We start from the raw sequence: 20,229 nt of genomic DNA on the forward strand, positions 1-20,229 counted from the left end.
TCATCAGCTGCTGGATGAAGCCACTCAGGTGACTGTCATCAAGTATAGCAGAATATTATTAATAGTGTCAGTGATGGGCTCTCTCTCATAGGATGCAACTCAAATTGGCCCAGTCACTGTTTGGCTGGGTTTAATGTGTTGTGTGTGGGTTGGAGGCCCCTTCCTTCCATTAAAAGTTCCCTTGGTTATAGGAGGTGACCACTTCAGCCTTCATATCCCTTGCTCCCAGAAGTCTCAGCTAGGGTCACACCATAAACTCCTGGGAGCCTCCTGTGTCCCAGAGATGATCCCCCCTCCTGTTTTCAGTCCTTTCTCCCATCCCTCCCATCCTTTTCCCAAATCTGATTCCCCTCCCCACATCCTCACTCATCCAGTTCCCTCCTCCATCTACTTCAGATGCTGCTTTCTTTCTTACTAAATCAGTATTTGATTCAATCCCTTTGAGTTCATACTGGAATACTTAATATCCTATCCCATCCATAGCTCTGGAGTGATGAGCTTTGACTCCCACAAAAACAAAGTTCATTAGTCTCAAAAGCTTTTCTCAGCCATTTCCCTTTGCTAATGGGCTAAAGACAAATGTTTTACAATAACAGATGTGTCATTGTGATAAGACAAGCCTGTCTCAGAATATTTTGAACTAACCTTCATATTTTCCTACCCCAATCCTACCCCAAACCTTTTTTGTGCAAATATTGCTCCTTTCACTAAAAATGAAATGAACATCCAGAATAGATCAATAATACAGAATTTTTAAAGGTGTTTTAAAAAAGTTGTCTCCCCTGTAAAAGAAATAAGATAAAGCTTAATAACCAAGAAGCTGCCTTACAAACATAACTAATTGTGTAACAAAGAGCCCCTATAAAAAGTTTGTGTTGTTTTGACAGCAACATCACAACTAAGTTCCGTTAAAAAGCAAAGAGAAACAATTAGACATTAGGTGATAAGTTTAATAAAAAGAGAATGCCTATTTTGCAGTGCACATTCAAATGCTTTTCTTTTTGCAGGACAAGCCGGGGGAGAGCGTATTTTAAAAGGCATTTTTATAAACAGGCAACCGAGGACTTTTCTGTTGCCATCCACTTGGATCCCAACAATTGGCTAGCGCTGTACTACCGAGCCTGCTTATTTAGAAAGAGTAATCCACTGAGAGCGCTGCAGGACTACAGCGTGTCAGGTACTCAGCTGTGTGAGGGTCTGACATGAGCGGCAGCAGCTCCGCTTGCTAGAGGGGAATGCTCATGTTTGTTCACGGATGTGATATGGAGATTACTGTGTAGTACTGTGGACAGTCACATGCTTAAACACTGGTTTTGTGTATGTGTGTTGTTGATGTGTCTGCACACACGTGTAGGGGCCAGAGGACAACTTCAGGAGATGACTATTTTTTGTCTTTTATTCTTTTTTCTCTCTAATTCTTTTAAATGTTATTTATTTAGTTTTTGTGACATGGTCCTTCACTGGCCTCACCGAACAGGCTAGGTTTTATGGTCAGCAAATCTAGGGGTCCACTCTCCTCAGCCACCCCCTTAGTGAGATTACCGGCAGCAATGCTGCCATGCCGAGCTTCCCCAGCCCCCGTGGATTCTGGGGCTAGAACACAGGTCCTTGTGCTCCAAGGCAAGCACCTTACTACGACATCATTCCATCACCTTAAATGCCCCGTATATGCGGAAAGGAACCTCATGCTGCATGTCTGTTTCCAAGGGTTCTTTGAAAGCAGGGAGGAAGACTGCTGCTCGCTTCTCTCTATATCTTTACATCTAATTTCGGCCCATAGCTGACTCCATCTTGGCTTCTCCCTTGCTGCTGTGGCCTTTGTTCTCTCTGATTTGCACTTTCTCAGTTCACTCTTCAATTCCCAGTGTAGTGTCAAAGCAAATGAGGCTTATGTATGAATGGGACTCTGTCCCCTAATGCTTTAGGTTTGAAGAGTTCTGTGAGCCAATCTGACTCCACTGACCTGGTCCATCCAGAGAATCCTTTCCTCTTTATTCTTTCTCTAAAAGCTTTACTCTCATATTCCCCCATCAGCCTCCCATCTTGGAAGCTGTCATAACAATTCAAAATCTCTACAATTGAATTATTCAGAGCAAACTGGCTCTATTTTAGCCGTAACCATTTCTTTTACATTAACCCAAGGATTTAAATAATCCACTATTAGAACAAAGCTCTATGCTAATGATGTTTGGCATTTCTGGGAAACTTCAATACTTTCTGAGCACTGTTCTAGGTACTAATATATAGAATACTTCAGTGAATACTCAAATAATGATACAAAGAATTTACTATCATCATCCAAATTTTACTGATAAAAACAAAGTCTAGTGTAGTTACATCACACGAATAATTTTTCTATAAGAATAATTTTTCTAAAATGTAACTGATAAGAAAAAAATAAAATTCAAAAAAAAAAAAAAAAGAATAATTTTTCTTCCAGTATCACAGGAAAGCTTTTCCTAGCTCAGCCAATCACAATGTGAACTGAACAGTGAGGTTGCCTTCAGGTTATTGATTATTCGCTTCAGTAGCATGGCCATTGCTAACAGTGGCCAAAGCTTCTCAAATTTAGTATGGAGGTGTGTGTATATGTGAGTGTGAGTGTGAGTGTGAGCATGTGTGTGTGTTTGTGTTTGTATGTGTGTGTGTGTGAGTATGTGTAAGTGTATGAGAATTTGTGTGTGAGAATTTGAGCATGTGTGAGGGTGTGTGTGTGTGTGTGTAAAGTCTAACCTCTCAATCCAGAATGGACTCGAAAGCTTAGATAACTTGCACTGACTCTTATAAGAACCTGCACAATTCACTATCATGTGAACCACAAAGAGGGTGTTAGTAACCAAAAGACTTGTGAGGTGACCTCTAAGCTGGGTCCTGGTGAGGGACACTCATCTGAGGTGGAGGCTATTTTTGTCCTCTTGTTTCTGCTCTTTGGAATATATACAGTCAAGCTGCCCTTCTCATTTCTGTGTTCTCTCCTTAAATAGCCTCTTGGAAGCTGCTTATCTTTAAAGGTGAGGAGATCTGACATGTGCCATATGCCTTGTTCTAGACCAGTGCTACCACTCCTGATCTTTGGTTTTTTTGTTTTGTTTTGTTTCTGCTTTTAATTATTTGTATTTTTATTAGTTTCAGTTTATTCACTTTGTATCCACCCTGTACCTCCCTCCCTCCTCCCCTCCCAATTCCACCCACCCTCTTCCCTACCCATGCCCCTCCCCCAGTCCACTGATAAGGGAGTTCCTCTTCCCCTTTCCTCTGATCCTAGTCTATCAGGTCTCATCAGGTGTGGCTGCATTGTCTTCTGTGGCCTGGTAAGGCTGCTCTCTCCTCAGAGGGAGGTGATCAAAGAGCAGGCCAATAAGTTCATGTCAGAGACAGTCCCTGGAGGCCACTTGGACACTGAACTGCCTTAGGCTACCTCCATGCAGGGGTTCCAGGCCATCTCCATGAGTGGTCCTTGGCCTGAGTATCAGTTACAGAAAAGACTCCTGTGCCCAGACTTTTTGGATCTGTTGCTGTCCTTGTGGAGCTCCTGTCCTCTCCAGGTCTTACTATCTCCCACTTCTTTGTGATAACACCAAGCCACTGTGAGCAAGAGCACCCTTCCATCAGCTGTTAAATTCTAGACCCGCCTTTGCCATGGACTTATATCCTAGTTTGTGTCAGTGTGCTGGTCCCCTTTGGCTTTGACCTCTTATTTGTAAAATGAGTGGAATGTCTGAGTTTACCACCAGCTCTAATAAATTTGTGAGTCATAATAGCCACTGAATGAATAGTTAGCATTTTTTAAAAAAAGTTATTATTATTTTCCACCCACCAAATGGGCACAGTCATCATAGATAACATTGTTTATGGAATGTTAAATAAACATAAGCAATAGGAAGGCTGTAGTCTCAAATGAAATTCATAATTGTTTAGAAACTGAAGTGTATGTTTTGTATCTTCAGCTCTCATAAATGATGGCTATGAGAATCTTAATTGCTTTCTACATCGGGGCATACTTTACACACAACTAAAACACTGGATGCTGGCAGTTTCTGATTTTGAAACTGTTATTTTTCTCGAAAGGTATGTCTTTTCATACTTATTTCAGTATTTTATGAAATCAGGAAGAAAATAAAAGGAAGCTTTACCTCATTATTGATAACATTGTAGAAAATGAGATTGTAATGATAAAGTCACCCTAGAATTCGAATAACGCTAAAATAAGGTTACTGCTAAAATAAGACTTTCTCATTTCAGTTGTTTTGCAAAATTTAGAGGTTGCATAGATTTAAGAAAATTTAAGTCCATGGCTTTCAAGTTCAAAAGTGAAAAAGGAGAGATAAGACTGTAGGCCTCTGAGGAGCACAGTGGTTCCTTTTGTGCTAGCCAGGCAGAGTGATGTTTGGGAGGTGTAGCCAGAGGGTCGTGAAGAGCCTCAGTTCTGCAACAGTCTGCTTCCATGGGCAGGAGCTACAGAAGACATAGTTTTCTTGTCTTAATGCAGAAACACTGAATAAAGTAATATGTAAGGTCAGTCCCATACTAAAAAAAAAAAAAAAAAAAAAAGTCACTTGATTAAGGAGAGAAAACAACTTTTCTTAATATTGAAAACCAGTTTAATAAATATTTATATGTAACAGAGTTTTTATTTTTTTAACCTGAAATCACCAAACCTTAGAATGATTCTTTTTCACAGTTAGGGCCCATGGCAAAGACTTTTTGAAAAAAAAAAATTTTTTTTTATTAACTACAATTTATTCATTTTGTATCCTAGCTGTAACCCCCTCCCTCATCTTCTCTCAATCCCACCCTCTTCCCTCTTCTCCTCCTGTTCTCCTCCCCGAGTCCACGGATAGGGACACATGGATAGGGACATCCTCCTCCCCTTCCTTCTGACCCTAGCCTATCAGGTCTCATCAGGAATGGCTACATTGTCTTCCTTTGTGGCCTGGTAAGGCTGCTCCCCCCTCAGGGGGAGGTGATCAAAGAGCCAGCCACTGAGTTCATGTCAGAAACAGTCCCAGTCCACATTACTAGGGAACCACTTGGACACTTAGCTTCATGGGCTACATCTGTGCAGGGGTTCTAGGTTATCTTCATGCATGGTCCTTGGTTGGAGTATCAGTCTCAGAAAAGACCCCTGTGCCCAGAGATTTTAGTTCTGTTGACAAAGACTTTTGAGCTGAAAAACAATCATCATTGATTCAAGGTAACTCAAGATTCAAGTTTTGCTAAGAGTCGAGGAGACTTTACTATTTCTGCTTCCAGTAGAGACCCCATAATTGTTAATTCACTACAAAGTCTTTTTATTAATAATGTTCCAATTTTTATTGAAATTTTTTTTTCATACAATATATTCCAATCATGGCTTCCCCTCCCCTACCTCCTTCCAGATCTTCCCCACCTTCTCAACTAAGACACTTATTTTTTAAGGTCACATAGTGAACTAATTTCATTTCTTTAGTAGAGCATTAATAATATCTAATTGCAATTGATTCATGTATTTCATTAGCTTTTTATAGCTGAAAGCATTGGAAATACATTTAAAGTTTTAATTAATTTTTTTCTTTTTTGTTTAGAAGTGCTACTGTGGCTTACATAAATATTGGCCTTGTATACCTACTACACCTGGATAATTACACTGAAGCTTTTTGGTGGTTTTCTGAGGCAATTAGAATTGATCCTTTATATATCCAAAGCTATCTTTGTAGAGCAGAAACCTATCATAAGGTATTTAAGACTTGGGGTTTTTTTTTAATTTAAAATATTTGAATTTTTGTAATATTTATCTAATTTCCATAGAGGCTCATAGATTTATAAACAATAGCTATTAAGCATATGCAGTTACCTATTATTAGCTGTTTACAAAGCCTCTATTGATGAGGCATCCATTCTCATTTTATAATATCTCTAGCACATGTTTAATTCTCGATACAAAACAACATATAGCTATTACAGTCATTGTATTTTATGCAAATAAGAATACATGATCAGGAAGTGTCGAGAATCGTATCTTCAAAGTGCCTGTAATTTTATTTGCTGGTAAAACTACTGTTAGCCTTTTGGAATTTGTTGGTCTAAGTCTGTGTATGTGTTTGTGTGTGTGTGTGTATGTACTGGTAAGTGTGTAGCTTCATAGAATAGGGTATATATATAGAATGATGGCCTAATAACTAACAACTTTTTTAAATTTAAATTTTTACAATTTTTATCAATTAAAAAATTAAATTATAATTTAAGTTCTAAATTTAAAAGCATGTAACGAATTCTTAGTAATCCAATAATTAGTATGTGTCTTACAGCTGTAACCAGACCTGACCTCCCACAGAACACAACATTCCTACAAACTGCTCTGCACAAGAGGCTATTTCTTTCCTAGGATGTTTACAATGGCCTCTTCATCTTCTTGTTTCTGCTCTTTACTGCTTTTGATAGAACTATCATAGAAGTGATTGTGCCAGAAAATAAGTCAGGCTTTTACTTTTATGCTTAAAAACAACGAGGCCAGCCATGTCACTAACTTTCCACCCTTGTTTATACGTATCTCTGGATATATCGGTTTCAATGCTGAATTATGCTGTGATTAAAAATGAACGAACAAACAAAAAATTTTAAAAAAATGCCTTCCAAAGCATTTTACTAAAACAGCAAAGACTTATTTCTTGTTCTTTTTTCATTTGTTATTATTAACAATTTATTTGCTTTGTATCCCAGTTGTATCCTACTCTCCCATCTCCTCCTGGTCCTACCCTCACTCCCTCTTCCTATGCTATCCTTCTTCCCTAGTTCAATGATAGGGGAAGTCCTCCTCCCCTACTTTCTGACCCTAGCTTATCAGGTCCCATCAGGACTGCCTGGATCCTCTTCCTCTGTGGGCTGGCTAGGTTGTCCCACCAGGGAGAAGTGATCAAGGAGCAGACAACCAAGTTCATGTCAAAGATTGTCTCTTCTCCCATTACTATGGAACCTACATGGAGACTGAGATGTCTATGTGCTCCATCTGAGCAGGGGTATTGTCCTTTCTATGTATGGTTTTTGATGCATCGGTTTCTGCAGTCCCCCTGGGCCCTGCTTATTTTTGGCTTTGTTGGTCTCCTTTTGTGGCTCCTTTCCCCTCCAGGTCCTTTGATAAGGCTTCCTGTGCTCTGTCCAAAGTTTGGCTGTGAGTCTCTGCATCTGCTTCAATACCCTGCTGGTTGGAGTCTTTTGAGAAGAGGCCATCTGTGGTAGGCTCTAGTCCCTCCAGTTCCCTCTCTTCTCCTGCTTCTGGTGTCTATTCTGTTTTTCCCATCTGGATGAGAATTAAGCATCTTGTCATTTAGCTTCTTTAGGTCTGTAGATTTTAGTATGTTTATCCTATAGAGCAACAGTAATAAAAATGGCATGGTACTGATATAGATTGAAAGATCAATGGAATTGAATGGAAGACACAGAAATAAACCCACACACCCATGGACACTGATTTTTGACAAAGAAACAAAACCATACAATGTAAAAAAAGATGGCATCTTCAACAAATGGTGCTGGTCTAACTGGAAGTCTACATATAGAAAAATGCAAATATATCCACACTATCACCCTGCACAAAAGTAAAGTCCAAGTGGATCAAGGACCTCAACATAAAACCAGACACACTAAACCTGTTAGAAGAAAAAGTGGGAGTCTTGGACTCATTGCACAGGAGACAACTTCCTGCACAGAACACTAAGAGCTCAGTCTCTAAGATTAATGATCAAAAAAATTGAACCTCATGAAACTGAAAAGGTGCTGTAAAACAAAGGTCATGGTCAACAGAACAAAATGATAGCCTATAGAACGGGAAAAGATCTTCACTAACCTTACGTCTGACAGAAGGCTAGTATCCAGAATATACAAAGAACTTTTTAGGACAATGCAGCCACTTTTGATGAGAACTGATAGACTAAGATCAGAAAGAAAGAGAGGAGAACTTCCACTATCAGTGGACATGGGGAGGGGCATGCATGCAGAAAGGGGAGGAGGGAGGGGCTTATGGGGTGATATAAAATAAAGTGTAATTAATAAAAGTTAAATAAAAAATTTAAAAAAAGAACTCAATAAGTTAAACAGCCAGAAAGAAAGCATGGACTTTGCACTATAGCAGGGGAGGTTCAGGTAGCTCTGTGGCACAGAGAATAATGCACCGGGCTTCCGGTGATGACGTAAAATGGGAGTGTTTCCTTAAAGGTAAAACTTTCAAGAGAGTTCCAAGGTGTGCATCAGGGTAAATTAATTTGAAAGAAGAATAGCTACAAAAGAGATTTCAGGGTATCTTTCTTCAAAACTGAGCACCTAGGGAAGTGTTTTCTAAGGTTTAGACTTGAAGGCACACAGAGGCCACTGCTTTTATGGTCCAATGAGACCAGGTCATATATTGAGCTGGAAGCACATTCACATTGTCTGTGTAGTACTGGTTTTGCTGGCATGCAAAATTTAAGAGCAAGCTGACTGTCAAGGCTTGCACCAAGGTCCAGAAAGCTGCTGAGCAGGCAACAGGTAGCATGAGGCTCCAGCGTTAGTTGTGTTTGAAGCGCTGAAGGGAAAGCTCAAGTTGCAGTAGAAACTTTACAATATCGGAGATGTTTCGCTAAGGCAACATCCGGGCACAAGTGCAGCTTCCTATGAAAGAGACTGCATGTGCCCAGGCAACAGAGCTGGAGGGGTAGGACGACCCAAGCTTTTTGGAGCATAAAAGATGTAATCCAAGCGTTGGGCATGAAGTATAGAACTTGGTATTTGAGGTGCTGCTTCTCAGCTTTGCTTTGGTCTGATTGTTTTCTTGCTCTATCCCATTCATCATCTTGGAAGGGGAATGTTTACCCTGCACCACTGCACATGAGAAGTGCAGGAAAAACTTTCCTGGGTTTCAGGTAGGACCAAGTATGTGGAGCCAGGCATGGAATGTTATGGTTTAAATGTGAAATGTCTCCCATCAGCTTGTATATTTGGACACTTGACTCCCAGTTGATGGTGCTATTTTTGTAGATTGGGTACTCTTCATGAAATGAAATCTCCCTGGAGGAAGTCCATCACCACATGGTTCTTGGTGTTTTATATAAATAATTTTAGTTTTTTTATATTAATCACAGGTTATTTACTTTGTATCCCACCCATAGCCCCATCCCTCATTCCCTCCCAATCCCACCCTCCATCCTCCATCTCCTCTCTGCCCTTTTCCAAGTCCATTGATAGGGGACGTCCTCCTCCCCTTCCATCTGACCTTAGCTTATCAGGTATCTTCAGGATTGGCTGCAATGTCCTCCTCTGTGGCCTAGCAAGGCTGCTCCTCCCTCGGGGGTGGGGAAAAGGTAAAAGAGCCAGCCATTAAGTTCATGTCAGAAATAGTCCCTGTTTCCTTACTAGCGAACTCACTTGGATACTGAGCTACAATGGGCTACATCTGAGCAGGGGTTCTAGGTTATATCCCAGGAACAGAGAGACACACATGGTATATACTCATTTATAGTGGGTACTAGACCTATAAGATAGGATAAACATACTAAAATCTGTACACCTAAAGAAGATAAACAAGAAAGAGGACCCTGAGTAAGATGATCAATCCTCACTTAGAAAGACAAACAGGATGGACATTGGAAGTAAGAGAAAACAAGGAACAGGACAGGAGCCTACTATAGAGGGCCTCTGAAAGACTCTACCTAGCAGTGTATCAAAGCAGATGCTGAGACTCATAACCAAACCTTGGGCAGAGTGCAGGGAATCATATGAAAGAAGGGGGAGTTAGTATGACCTGGAGAGGACAGGAGCTCCACAGCGACCAAATATGTCAGGGCACAGGTCCTCTTTCTGTTTATCTTCTTTAGGTGTACAGATTTTAGTATGTTTATCGTATCTTATAGGTCTAGTACCCACTATAAGTGAGTATATACTCTGTGTGTCTTTCTGTTCCTGGGATACCTCACTCAGGATGATCTTTTCTAGATCCCACCATTTACCTGCAAATTTAATGCTACCTGAACAGAACTCCAACAGCACAGGCTCTAAGATCAACAATCAATAAATGGTACCTCATGAACCTGAAATGCTTCTGTAAAACATAGGACACTGTCCTGTCGTCTGAACGAAACAACAGCCTATGGACTGGGAAAATCACCAACCCTATATCTGACAGAGGGCTGATATCCAGAATATATAAAAAACTAAAGAAGTTAAAAGGCAATGAACCAAGCAATCCAATTAAAAAATGGGGTACAGAGCTAAACAGAGAATTCTCAATAGAGGAAACACTTAAAGAGATGCTCAACGTCCTTAGCCATCAGAGAGATGCAAATCAAAACAAACCTGAGATTTCACCTTACACCCATCAAAATGGCTAAAATCAAAAACTCAAGTGACAACACATGCTGGAGAGGTTGTGGAGAAAGGGGAACCCTCCTCCAGTGCTGGTGGGAATGTAAACTGTTACAACCACTTTGGAAATCAATCTGGCACTTTCTCAGACAATTAGGAATAGCGCTTTCTCAAGACCCAGCTCTACCACTCCTAGGCATATTTCCAAAAGATGCTGAAGTACACAACAAGGACATTTGCTCAACCATGTTTGTAGCAGCTTTATTTGTAACAGCCAGAATCTGGAAACAACCCAAGTGTCCCTCATTTGAGGAATGGATACAGAAACTGTGGTACTTTTACACAATGGAATACCACTCAGCAATTAAAAACAAGGCAATGTGTAGTGCTTTATTGGCAACATCTTTAGTGGTAGTTTGCCTCTTAATGTGTTGAAATGCAAATTATGTTTCTGTGACCATTAATAAGGATAGAATGAATTTGACTTTCCATAGGAATGTGAAATGGACCTCTTTTTTGCACCATTCTTTTGTTTTGTTTAATCCATTCACTTACTCATTTTGTTTCAAGTCTGTTTCTTCACCTTATTTGTAAAGTGGAATTTACTTTTTATATTGCTTTTTGCATGCTAGTTTATTAACTATGTGAAATTTAACATTTAAGACAAATAATTCAAAAACAAAGACTACATATTATAAGACTTCTTGTCTGTATTTATGAATTTTGTTTGCTTTGGTGAGTTAAGAAAATCATCTATATTTTTTTGTATTTATAAACACATACATACAATAATTAATGAAAAAAGAGGACATGAATTTGAAAAAGAGGAATAGTATAAGGGAGCATTTAAAGTGTAGAAAGGGAAGGGAAATGATATAATTTTATGATATCAAAAATACAAGAAATTATTTAAAATAAGCAGAAAGGAAAATCAGTTATAATTGGATAAGTTTCTACAAAAATTTCAAGAAATTCGGGGAGAGGCTAAACATCAAAAAGGAGACGATTGCTTCAACTAGAATATACATTTCTATTTATCATCCAACAGTTGCATACATTGAAAAAGGCAGTAAATGAATTATCTCGTGCTATTCACCTTCAGCCTGATGCGATCCAGTTATATATAATAAGGTATGAGCACAGAAATTGAGTTCTTCTTGGGAACTCTTAGCAAACCCCTGGGATTCCTCTGTTTATTCTTTCACTCTCCTTATTTTGCACTTAACCTCCAAACAATGTCTACCTCTTAACATTTTTTCTTAATTTTAATTAAATATTAATGTAATCATATCACTGCCTTTGCTGTACTCTAACACTAAATTACAGTTTCTGAAAGTGATGCTCCTTAGATGACTCGCTAAGCAGTTAGCATATGTCACCTTAATGTAAGGTAGGACCCTTTAAGCACTGGCTCTGTTTGTAGCCACAGAAGTAATAAATAGAACCCTGTGCCAATTCAGTGGAAAAAAAATGACCCTCAAAATTGTATTTCAAATTTAGTAGAGTTTGCTATAGAGACATTTTGTAAGATATTATTACCAAAACTATAATCTCTCAAGATTAATAGGCCTGGAAAATGCAATGGACATTTTCTGGTAAATATGTATTTTGTGTTTTAAAATTAAACCACATTTCAGAAATTTATATGAATATTTCTTCCCTTTCTTATCTGTTTAACTCTTTCAACTGGGCACCCAACTGAGTTCTAAGCTCATGGTCACATGGAGGATGCTAGTTAAAAGTCTCTTAGCCTTTTTGTTTGTTTTGTTTTCCGACAGGGTTTCTTTGTGTAGCCTTGGCTGTCCTGGACTCACTTTGTTGACCATACTGGCTTCAAACTCACAGAGATCCACCTGCCTCTGCCTCCTGAGTGCTGGGATTTCAGGCATGAGCCAGCTCATCCAGTTTAAGTCTGTGAGTCTTAAAACAATAGCAATTCTGGTTGAGACTCCTAGTAGCAGAGGTCATGGAGACTGTGACACCCTTTAACTAGACAGGACTCCTAGTGGAGGGAGGGGAACACCACCAACCCACCCACAAAAACTTAGACCTGAAATTTTCCCTGCCTACAAGATATGTGCAGGGATACAGATAGAGAAGAGATTGAGGGAATGTCCAACCAATCCCTGGCCCAGAATGAGACTCACCCCATTAGAGAGAGAACCCACACACTATTAATGATACTCTGCTCCACTCACAGACAGGAGCCTAGCATAGCTGTCTGCTGTGAGGCTCCACCCAGCAGCAGATTGAAACTGATTTTGAGACTCACAGCCAAACATTGGGCAATGTGTAGGGAGTCTTGTGGAAAATTGGGTGGAAGGATAAAAGATGCTGTATGTGACAGGAGCTCCACAAGAAGACCAATGGAGCCAACTAACCAGGACCTGGAAGGGCTTGCAGATACTGAAGCACAAACCAAGATCCATGCATGGACTGGAACTAGGTTTTCTACACAGATATAATGATGGACAGCTCAGGCTTCATGTGGGTTCCCTAGTAAGGGGAGTGAGGGCTGTCTCTGACATGGATTCTGTTGCCTGCTTTTTGATTCCCCCTGCCCTGGCAGGATTGCTTCGCCAGGTCAGAGGGGAAGAGGATGGGCACTGTCCTGATGAGAGTTGATGAATTGGGATGGGTGGGTACCAGGGGCAGGCTCCCATTTTCTGAGGGATAGGGGAGGGGGGGGAGGAGAGTAGATGAAGGGAGGGTGGGATCGGGAGGAGAGAAGGGTGGGGGCCAAGATTAGGATGTAAAGTGAACAAATAAATAAATTGATTAAAATTTAGTTTATAATTAAATTAACTAATGAAAAATTTAAACAACACCAACAGCAGCAGCAGTAACAATAACAGCAAAGCAAAGAAAGACTGAGTGTGAGACAAGGGCTTTCGGAAGAGCAGGGGCAAAGTGCGGGTAGAAGGAGTGGGAAAAGTGTGGAGGTTATATATGTACCTTATACATACATGAAGTCTGCAAAGAACGAACTTAGTGAAAGTTTTAAAATCCCACAGAATACTTACCCTCCACCTGCTTAGAATAAAAACTATCATTTCTTCCAGAGGACAGTATCTTCTTTTCATGAAGTGTTTTGATCTTGCCAAGTTCACTATTTATCAAGTAGCAGAAATGAACAAAGGTAAATATAACTAATTCAAAATAAAAACGTTATAGAAGATTTTTTTTAATTTTACTATTTGTTATATCTATGTATCGATATTGATAGCATGAAAGGCAAAGAGTTTGAAACTTGCTGTTACTCCTACGTAATCAACTCATAAAGTAATTCACAGCTTGGTGAATGAGAGAGCTCATTTTGGAATATACCAAGCTTATAATTAAACTTTTCTGTTTGTAACTGTAGTGATTTTTGTTTTACGGTAAGAGAAGGTTTTAGTCCACTTCTCTTTACATGTTGGAAAAAAAATGTCACACTGAGTGGTTGTCTTAATGTAATTATATTCTAATTCCTTGCTACCTGGCAGGGGTACCAGTAAGCTTTCTTTTGTTTTCAGGTCTCATTGAGCTGACCCCAGTACAGCAAGCACTTACTTACTCATTTTGTGAAAACCATGACAAGGCCATTCAAGTCTTAGAAGCAGCCTTAGTCAATAAACCAGATATCTCCACTTTCGCACTCTTGGCAAAAGCCCAGATGAAGGCCAATAAAATCAAGGTGAAAAACTTGCCAATTGATGTTTATTAAAATTAGTAATGGAATTCACATACTATACATAAAGATGAAATGAAAAAGTAGTATTTATTTATGAACTATTCATTTATACTATACATTTATTCTGTAACTGTATCTGTATTATATTGATTATACATATATATAATTGATTATATAATATGTCCACTATATATTGATTTTTCTTTCATATATATATATATGCACTTTATATCTCCATCATAGCCCTCTCCTTCTCTCCCAGTCCCATCCTCCCTCCCTCTTCCTCCTGTCCCCTTCTCCTACTCCCCAGATAAGGGGAGCCCCATACCCAAACCCATACCAGCATATCAAGTCACATCAGGACTGAATGCATCTTTTTTTTTCCCTGTGGACTGGTGAGGCAGCCCTGCCAAGTGGAAGTGGTCAAAAAGCAGGCAACAGAGTCAATATCAAAGGTAGCTCCCTCCCTTCTTCTAGGGGACCCACAGAAGATCAAGCTGCCTATTGGCTATGTATTTGTAGGGGGCCTAGGTAGAGTCCATGCATGGTCCTTGGTTGGTGCATCAGTCTTTGCAAGCCCCCCCTGGACCCAGGTAAGTTAGCTCTGCTAGTTTTGTGGAGTTACTGTTCCCTCCTGGTCCTCCTATTCTTGCCCTCACCCTTCCAGAAGAGGCCCTGCACTCCACCCAATGTGTGGCTGTGAGTCTCAGCATCTGTTTTGACCCGCTGCTGGGTGGAGTCTTTCAGAGGACAGCTATGCTAGGGTCCTGTCTGCAAGCATAGCAAAGTATAATTAATAGTGTCTGGGGCTGGCTCTCTCCCATGAGCTGAGTATCCGGTTGGGCTAGGCATTTGTTGAACATTACCTCAATCTCTGCTCTATCTGCTCAGTCTTTATCCCTGAACTTATTGTAGGTAGGGTAAATTTTGGGTCAAAGTTTTTGTAGATGGGTTGGTGTTCTCCTCCCTCTACTAAGCATCCTCTGTAGTTAGAGGACAGCCTCTTTAGTCTCCATGATGCTTGCTACTAAGAATCTCAGCTAGGGTCATCCTCATATCCTCCCAGGAGCCTACCTTATAGTAGGTCTCCAGGATGTCACAGAGATGCGCCCACCCATAGTTTCTCTTCTCTCTGCAGGCTCTCTGTCCTCCTGCTGCTCCCCTACTCTCCATAGGTCTGATATCCACCCTCATGTCTCTCCTCGCTCCTTTTCCTGCACCATTCCCTCACTTGGATTCTCTTTCTTTCTTTCTTTCTTTCTTTCTTTCTTTCTTTCTTTCTTTCTTTCTTTCTCTCTCTCTCTCTCTCTCTCTCTCTCTTTCTGATTTCCTTCCTTCCTTTCTTTTTTCCTGTTAAAACAGAGCTGCTGAAAATACTCATTTGCATGTCCTTTTTTCAGTTATAGTCCTGGGAGTGGATTGCTGACCGTTGACATTGTTCTGTAATTTTGTGCCAGGTTATTCTTCTATCTGCTTCTTTCAACCTGTGACATCTCCAGGAAATGGCATTGCCAGGCCTTCTCTTTGGTAATCTCATGGTCAGGGACTGACGCCTTCCTATGTTCAGTCCATGTCTCTGAGCTTGAGTGTCAGGTTGTGCATCATTCATTTTATGTCTGTCAGGCATTTGTAGTTTCCATTTTGTCAGCTTCCTCTGTTTTTCTTTGTTATATTCTTTTTTTTTAATTTTCTACTCTAAACTTTCTTTTTTTTCCATTTTTTCTTTATTAATTACACTTTATTCACGTTGTACCCCCCCCCCCCGTGGTTCCCTCCCTCCTCCCGTCCCAATATCTCCCTTCCTCCACCCTCTGCATGCATGCCCCTCCCCAAGTCCACTGATAGGGGAGGTCTTCTTTTCCTTCCTTCTGATCCTAGTCAATTAGGTCTCATCAGGAGGGGCTGAGTTGTCTTCTTCTGTGGCCTGGTAATGCTGCTTCCCCCTCAGGGGAAGGTAATTAAAGAGCAGGCCAATCAGTTGATGTCAGAGACAGTCCCTGTTCCTATTACAATGGAACCCACTTGGATACTGAACTACCATGGGCTACATCTGTGCAGAGGTCTTAGGTTATCTCCAGGTATAGTCCTTCGATGGAATAGCAGTCTCAGGAAAGACCCCTGTGCTCAGATTTTTTGGTTCTGTTGCTCTCCTTGTGGAGTTCCTGTCCTCTCCAGATCTTACTGTTTCCCACTTCTTTCCTAAGATTCCCTGCACTCTGCCCAAAGGTTGCCCATAAGTCTCAGCATCTACATTGATAGTCTGCAGGGCAGAGCTTTTCAGAGGTCCTTTATGTCAGGCTCCTGACTTTTTCCCCCTTTTCTCCTTCTTCTGATGTCCATCCTCTTTGCCTTTCTGGATAGGAATTGCGCATTTTAACAAGAGTCCTCCCTCTTAATTAGTTTCTTTAGGTGTGCAGATTTTAGTAGGTTTATCCTATATTATATGTCTATATGAGTGAGTATATACTGTGTGCATCTTTCTGCTTCTGGGATAGGTCACTCAGGATGATCTTTTCCAGATCCCACCACTTCCCTGCAAATTTCATGATTTCCTTGTTTTTTATTGCTGAGTAATATTCCATTGTGTAGATATACCACAATTTGTGCATCCATTCCTCCACTGAGGGGCATCTGGGCTGTTTCCAGCTTCTGGCTATTACAAACAAGGCTGCTACAAACATGGTTGAGCAAATGTCCTTATTGTGTACTTGAGACTCTTTTGGAAATATGCCTAGGAGTGGTATGGCTGGATCTTGAGGAAGCACTATTCCTAGTTGTCTGAGAAAGTGCCAGATTGCATTCCAGAGTGGTTGTACAAATTTACATTCCCACCATGGAGGAGGGTTTCCCTTTCTCCACAACCTCTCCAGCATGTGTTGTCTCTTGAGTTTTTGATCTTAGCCATTCTGATGTGTACAAGGTGAAATCTTAGGGTTGTTTTGATTTACATTTCCCTGATGGCTAATGAGGTTGAGCATTTCTTTAAGTGTTTCTCTGCCATTTGATATTCCTCTGCAGAGAATTCTCTGTTTAGCTCTCTTCCCCATTTTTTAATTGGATTACTTGGTTTTTTGCTGTTTAACTTCTTTAGTTCTTTATATATACTGGATATTAGCCCTCTGACAGATATAGGGTTGGTGAAGATCCTTTTCCAATCTGTAGGCTGTCGTTTTGTTCTGAGGACAGTATTCTTTGCTTTACAGAAGCTTTTCAGTTTCATGAGGTCCCATTTATTGATTGTTGCTCTTAGAGCCTGTGCTGTTGGTGTTCTGTTCAGGAAGTTGTCTCTTGTGCCAAAGAGTTCAAGGGTATTCCCCACTTTTTCTTCTAAGCGGTTTAGTGTGTCTGGTTTTATGTTGAGGTCTTTGATCCACTTGGACTTTAGTTTTGTGCAGGGTGATAAGTATGCATCTATTTGGAATTTTCCACATGTAGACTTCCAGTTAGACCAGCACCATTTGTTGAAGATGCTGTCTTTTTTCCATTGAATGGATTTGACATCTTTGTCAAAAATCAGGTGTCCATAAGTGTGGATTTATGTCAGGGTCTTCTATTCAATTCCATTGATCCACCAGTCTGATTCTATGCCAGTACCATGCAGTTTTTAGTATTGTTGCTCTATACTACAGCTTGAGATCAGGGATGGAGATACCTCCTGAAGATCTTTTACTGTAGAGAATTGTTTTAGCAATTCTGGGTTTCTTGTTGTTCCATATGAAGGTGAGAATTTTTCTTTCAAGGTCTGTAAAGAATTGTGTTGGTAATTTGATGGGAATTGCATTGAATCTGTAGACTGCTTTTGGTAAAATGCCCATTTTTACTATGTTAATCCTGCCAAGCCATGAGCATGGGAGATCTTTCCATCTTCTGATATCTTCTAATTCTTTCTTCAGAGACTGGAAATTTTTTTTCATACAAGTCTTTGACTTGCTTGGTTAGGTTCACACCAAGGTACTTCATGTCCTTTGTGGCTATTGTGAAGGGTGTTGTTTCCATAATTTCTTTCTTGGTCCTTTTGTCCTTTGTATACAGGAAGGCTACTGATTTTTTTGAATTAATTTTGTATCCAGCCACTTTGCTGAATGTGTTAATCAGCTTTAGGAGTTCCCTGGTAGAGTTTTTGGGCTCACTCAGGTATACTATCATATCATCTGCAAACAGTGATACTTTGACTTCTTCCTTTCCAATTTGTATCCCCTTGATCTCCTTCAATGGTCTTATTACTCTTGCTAGGACTTCAAGAACAATGTTGAAAAGATATGGAGAGAGTGGACAGCCTTGTCTTGTCCCTGACTTCAGTGGGAATGATTTAAGTTTCTTTCCATTGGGTTTGATGTTGGCTATAGGCTTGCTGTATATTGCCTTTACTATGTTCAGGTATGTGCCTTGTATCCCTGATCTCTCCAATACTTTAAACATGAAGGATGTTGGATTTTGTCAAATGCCTTTTCAGCATCTAAGTAGATGATCATGTTTTTTTTTTTTTTTTTCCTTCAGTTTGTTTATGTGGATCACATTGATGGATTTCCGTATATTGAACCACCCCTGCATGGCTGGGATGTAGCCCACTTGGTCATAGTGGATAATGTCTTTGATGTGTTCTTGGTTTCGGTTTGCAAGTATTTTGTTGAGTATTTTTGCATCAATGTTCATGAGGAAGATTGGCCTGAAATTCTCTTTCTTTGTTGAGTCTTTGTGAGGTTTAGGTACCAAGGTGATTGTGGCTTCATAGAATGAGTTTGGTAGTGTTCTTTCTGTTTCTATCTTGTGGAATAGTTTGAAGAGTATTGGTGTTAGCTCTTCTTTGAAGGTCTGGTAGAATTTGGCGCTGAAACCATCTGGGCCTGGGCTTTTTTTGCATGGTAGACTTTTGATGGCAGCTTCTATTTCCTTAGGGGATATAGGACTAATTAATTGGTTTACCTGGTCCTGATTCAGCTTTGGCATGTAGAATCGGTCAAGAAAATTGTCCATTTCATTTAAATTTTCCAATTTTGTGGCATATAGACTTTGGAAGTAAGACCTAATTATTGTTTGAATTTCTTCAGTGTCTGTGGTTATGTCCCCCTTTTCGTTTCTGATCTTGTTGATTTGGATAGTTTCTCTTTGCCTTTTAGTTAGTTTGGCTAAGGGTTTGTCTATCTTGTTGATTTCCTCAAAGAACCAGCTCTTGGTTTCATTGATTCTTTGAATTGTTTTATTTGTTTCTAATTTGTTGATTTCAAGCCTGAGTTTGATTATTTCCAACCATCTATTCCTCTTTGGTGTGTGCTTCTTTTTTTTTCTAGGGCTTTTAAGTGAGCCATTAAGTTGCTTGCATGAGATGTTTCAAATTTCTTTTTGAAGGCGCTTAGTGCTATGAACTTTCCTCTTAGCACTGCTTTCATTGTGTCCCATAAATTTGGGTATGTTGTTTCTTCATTTTCATTGAATCCTAGGAAACCCAGAATAGCTAAAACAATCTGCTTCAATAAAATATCCTGCTACCCTTGACGAAACAGGGAGCTGTACTGTTAGTAACTGACCATGGAGTGGGCCTCCAGGCAGGGAAATGCTTTGGACCTTTCAGTACTGCTTTGTACCTCAGCGATCTGTACCCAACAGTCATTACTCTCTGCCATGTAGTCATAAGGCTATAAAAAATTTTCAACAACCCAAAAGACCTTGGAAGAAGAGATTTCCCTATATAGCTGTCACCTAACACCTTATGGCCTAGAGAGCATAGATCAGAAGACACAGTTTTTCTAAACACAATCCACTCCCTGTGGAAAAATGATAAATATATGCTGTTTCGAAGGCACCATTTTTCTTTTTTGGCATAAGGAAAATAATACAAATTTTAGCATCTGGAACTATATAATTACTGCAACGTATACCTAAAATAATGGCAAATCTAAGCAATGAGGTAGATGCCTGCAAATATTTAAGGATATGCCTTATGAAAATAACCAACTCAGAGGACTTCTAGTAGTTCATGGGTGTTGTTCTTTAGGGATCCTAGCAGGGGCCAAAGTAGAGCAGGAATCTCATTAAAAATGATTGGATATGGCTTTGTCTAATAGAAGGAATGAATGAATTAATGAGAGGTCCTTAAAGTTCTCAAGAAAATTATTTCTTCAGAAACCAGTATGGAAATAGTGATAGAAACAGAAAGATGAACAGACAGAGATAGAGATACAGAGTTAGATAGCTAGGGAGATATAATATAATATAATATAATATAATATAATATAATATAATATAAT

General features: G+C 39.8%; 1 protein-coding gene across 1 annotated transcript in view; it reads left to right on the forward strand.

Moving 5' to 3' along the window:
- Positions 1 to 20,229, forward strand: part of Ttc6 (tetratricopeptide repeat domain 6) — a 203,548-nt gene that overhangs the window by 149,260 nt on the left and 34,059 nt on the right. The window contains exons 10-15 of the mRNA XM_055608708.1: positions 1,008 to 1,177; positions 3,948 to 4,068; positions 5,565 to 5,715; positions 11,360 to 11,442; positions 13,374 to 13,450; positions 13,827 to 13,987. Coding sequence (XP_055464683.1) covers positions 1,008 to 1,177; positions 3,948 to 4,068; positions 5,565 to 5,715; positions 11,360 to 11,442; positions 13,374 to 13,450; positions 13,827 to 13,987 — 763 coding nt within the window. The remainder of the gene's footprint in view (positions 1 to 1,007; positions 1,178 to 3,947; positions 4,069 to 5,564; positions 5,716 to 11,359; positions 11,443 to 13,373; positions 13,451 to 13,826; positions 13,988 to 20,229) is intronic.

The sequence above is a fragment of the Psammomys obesus genome, unplaced genomic scaffold, assembly GCF_907164565.1.
Source record: "Psammomys obesus unplaced genomic scaffold, mPsaObe1.curated_primary_1811, whole genome shotgun sequence".
Classification (NCBI taxonomy): Eukaryota; Metazoa; Chordata; class Mammalia; order Rodentia; family Muridae; genus Psammomys; species Psammomys obesus.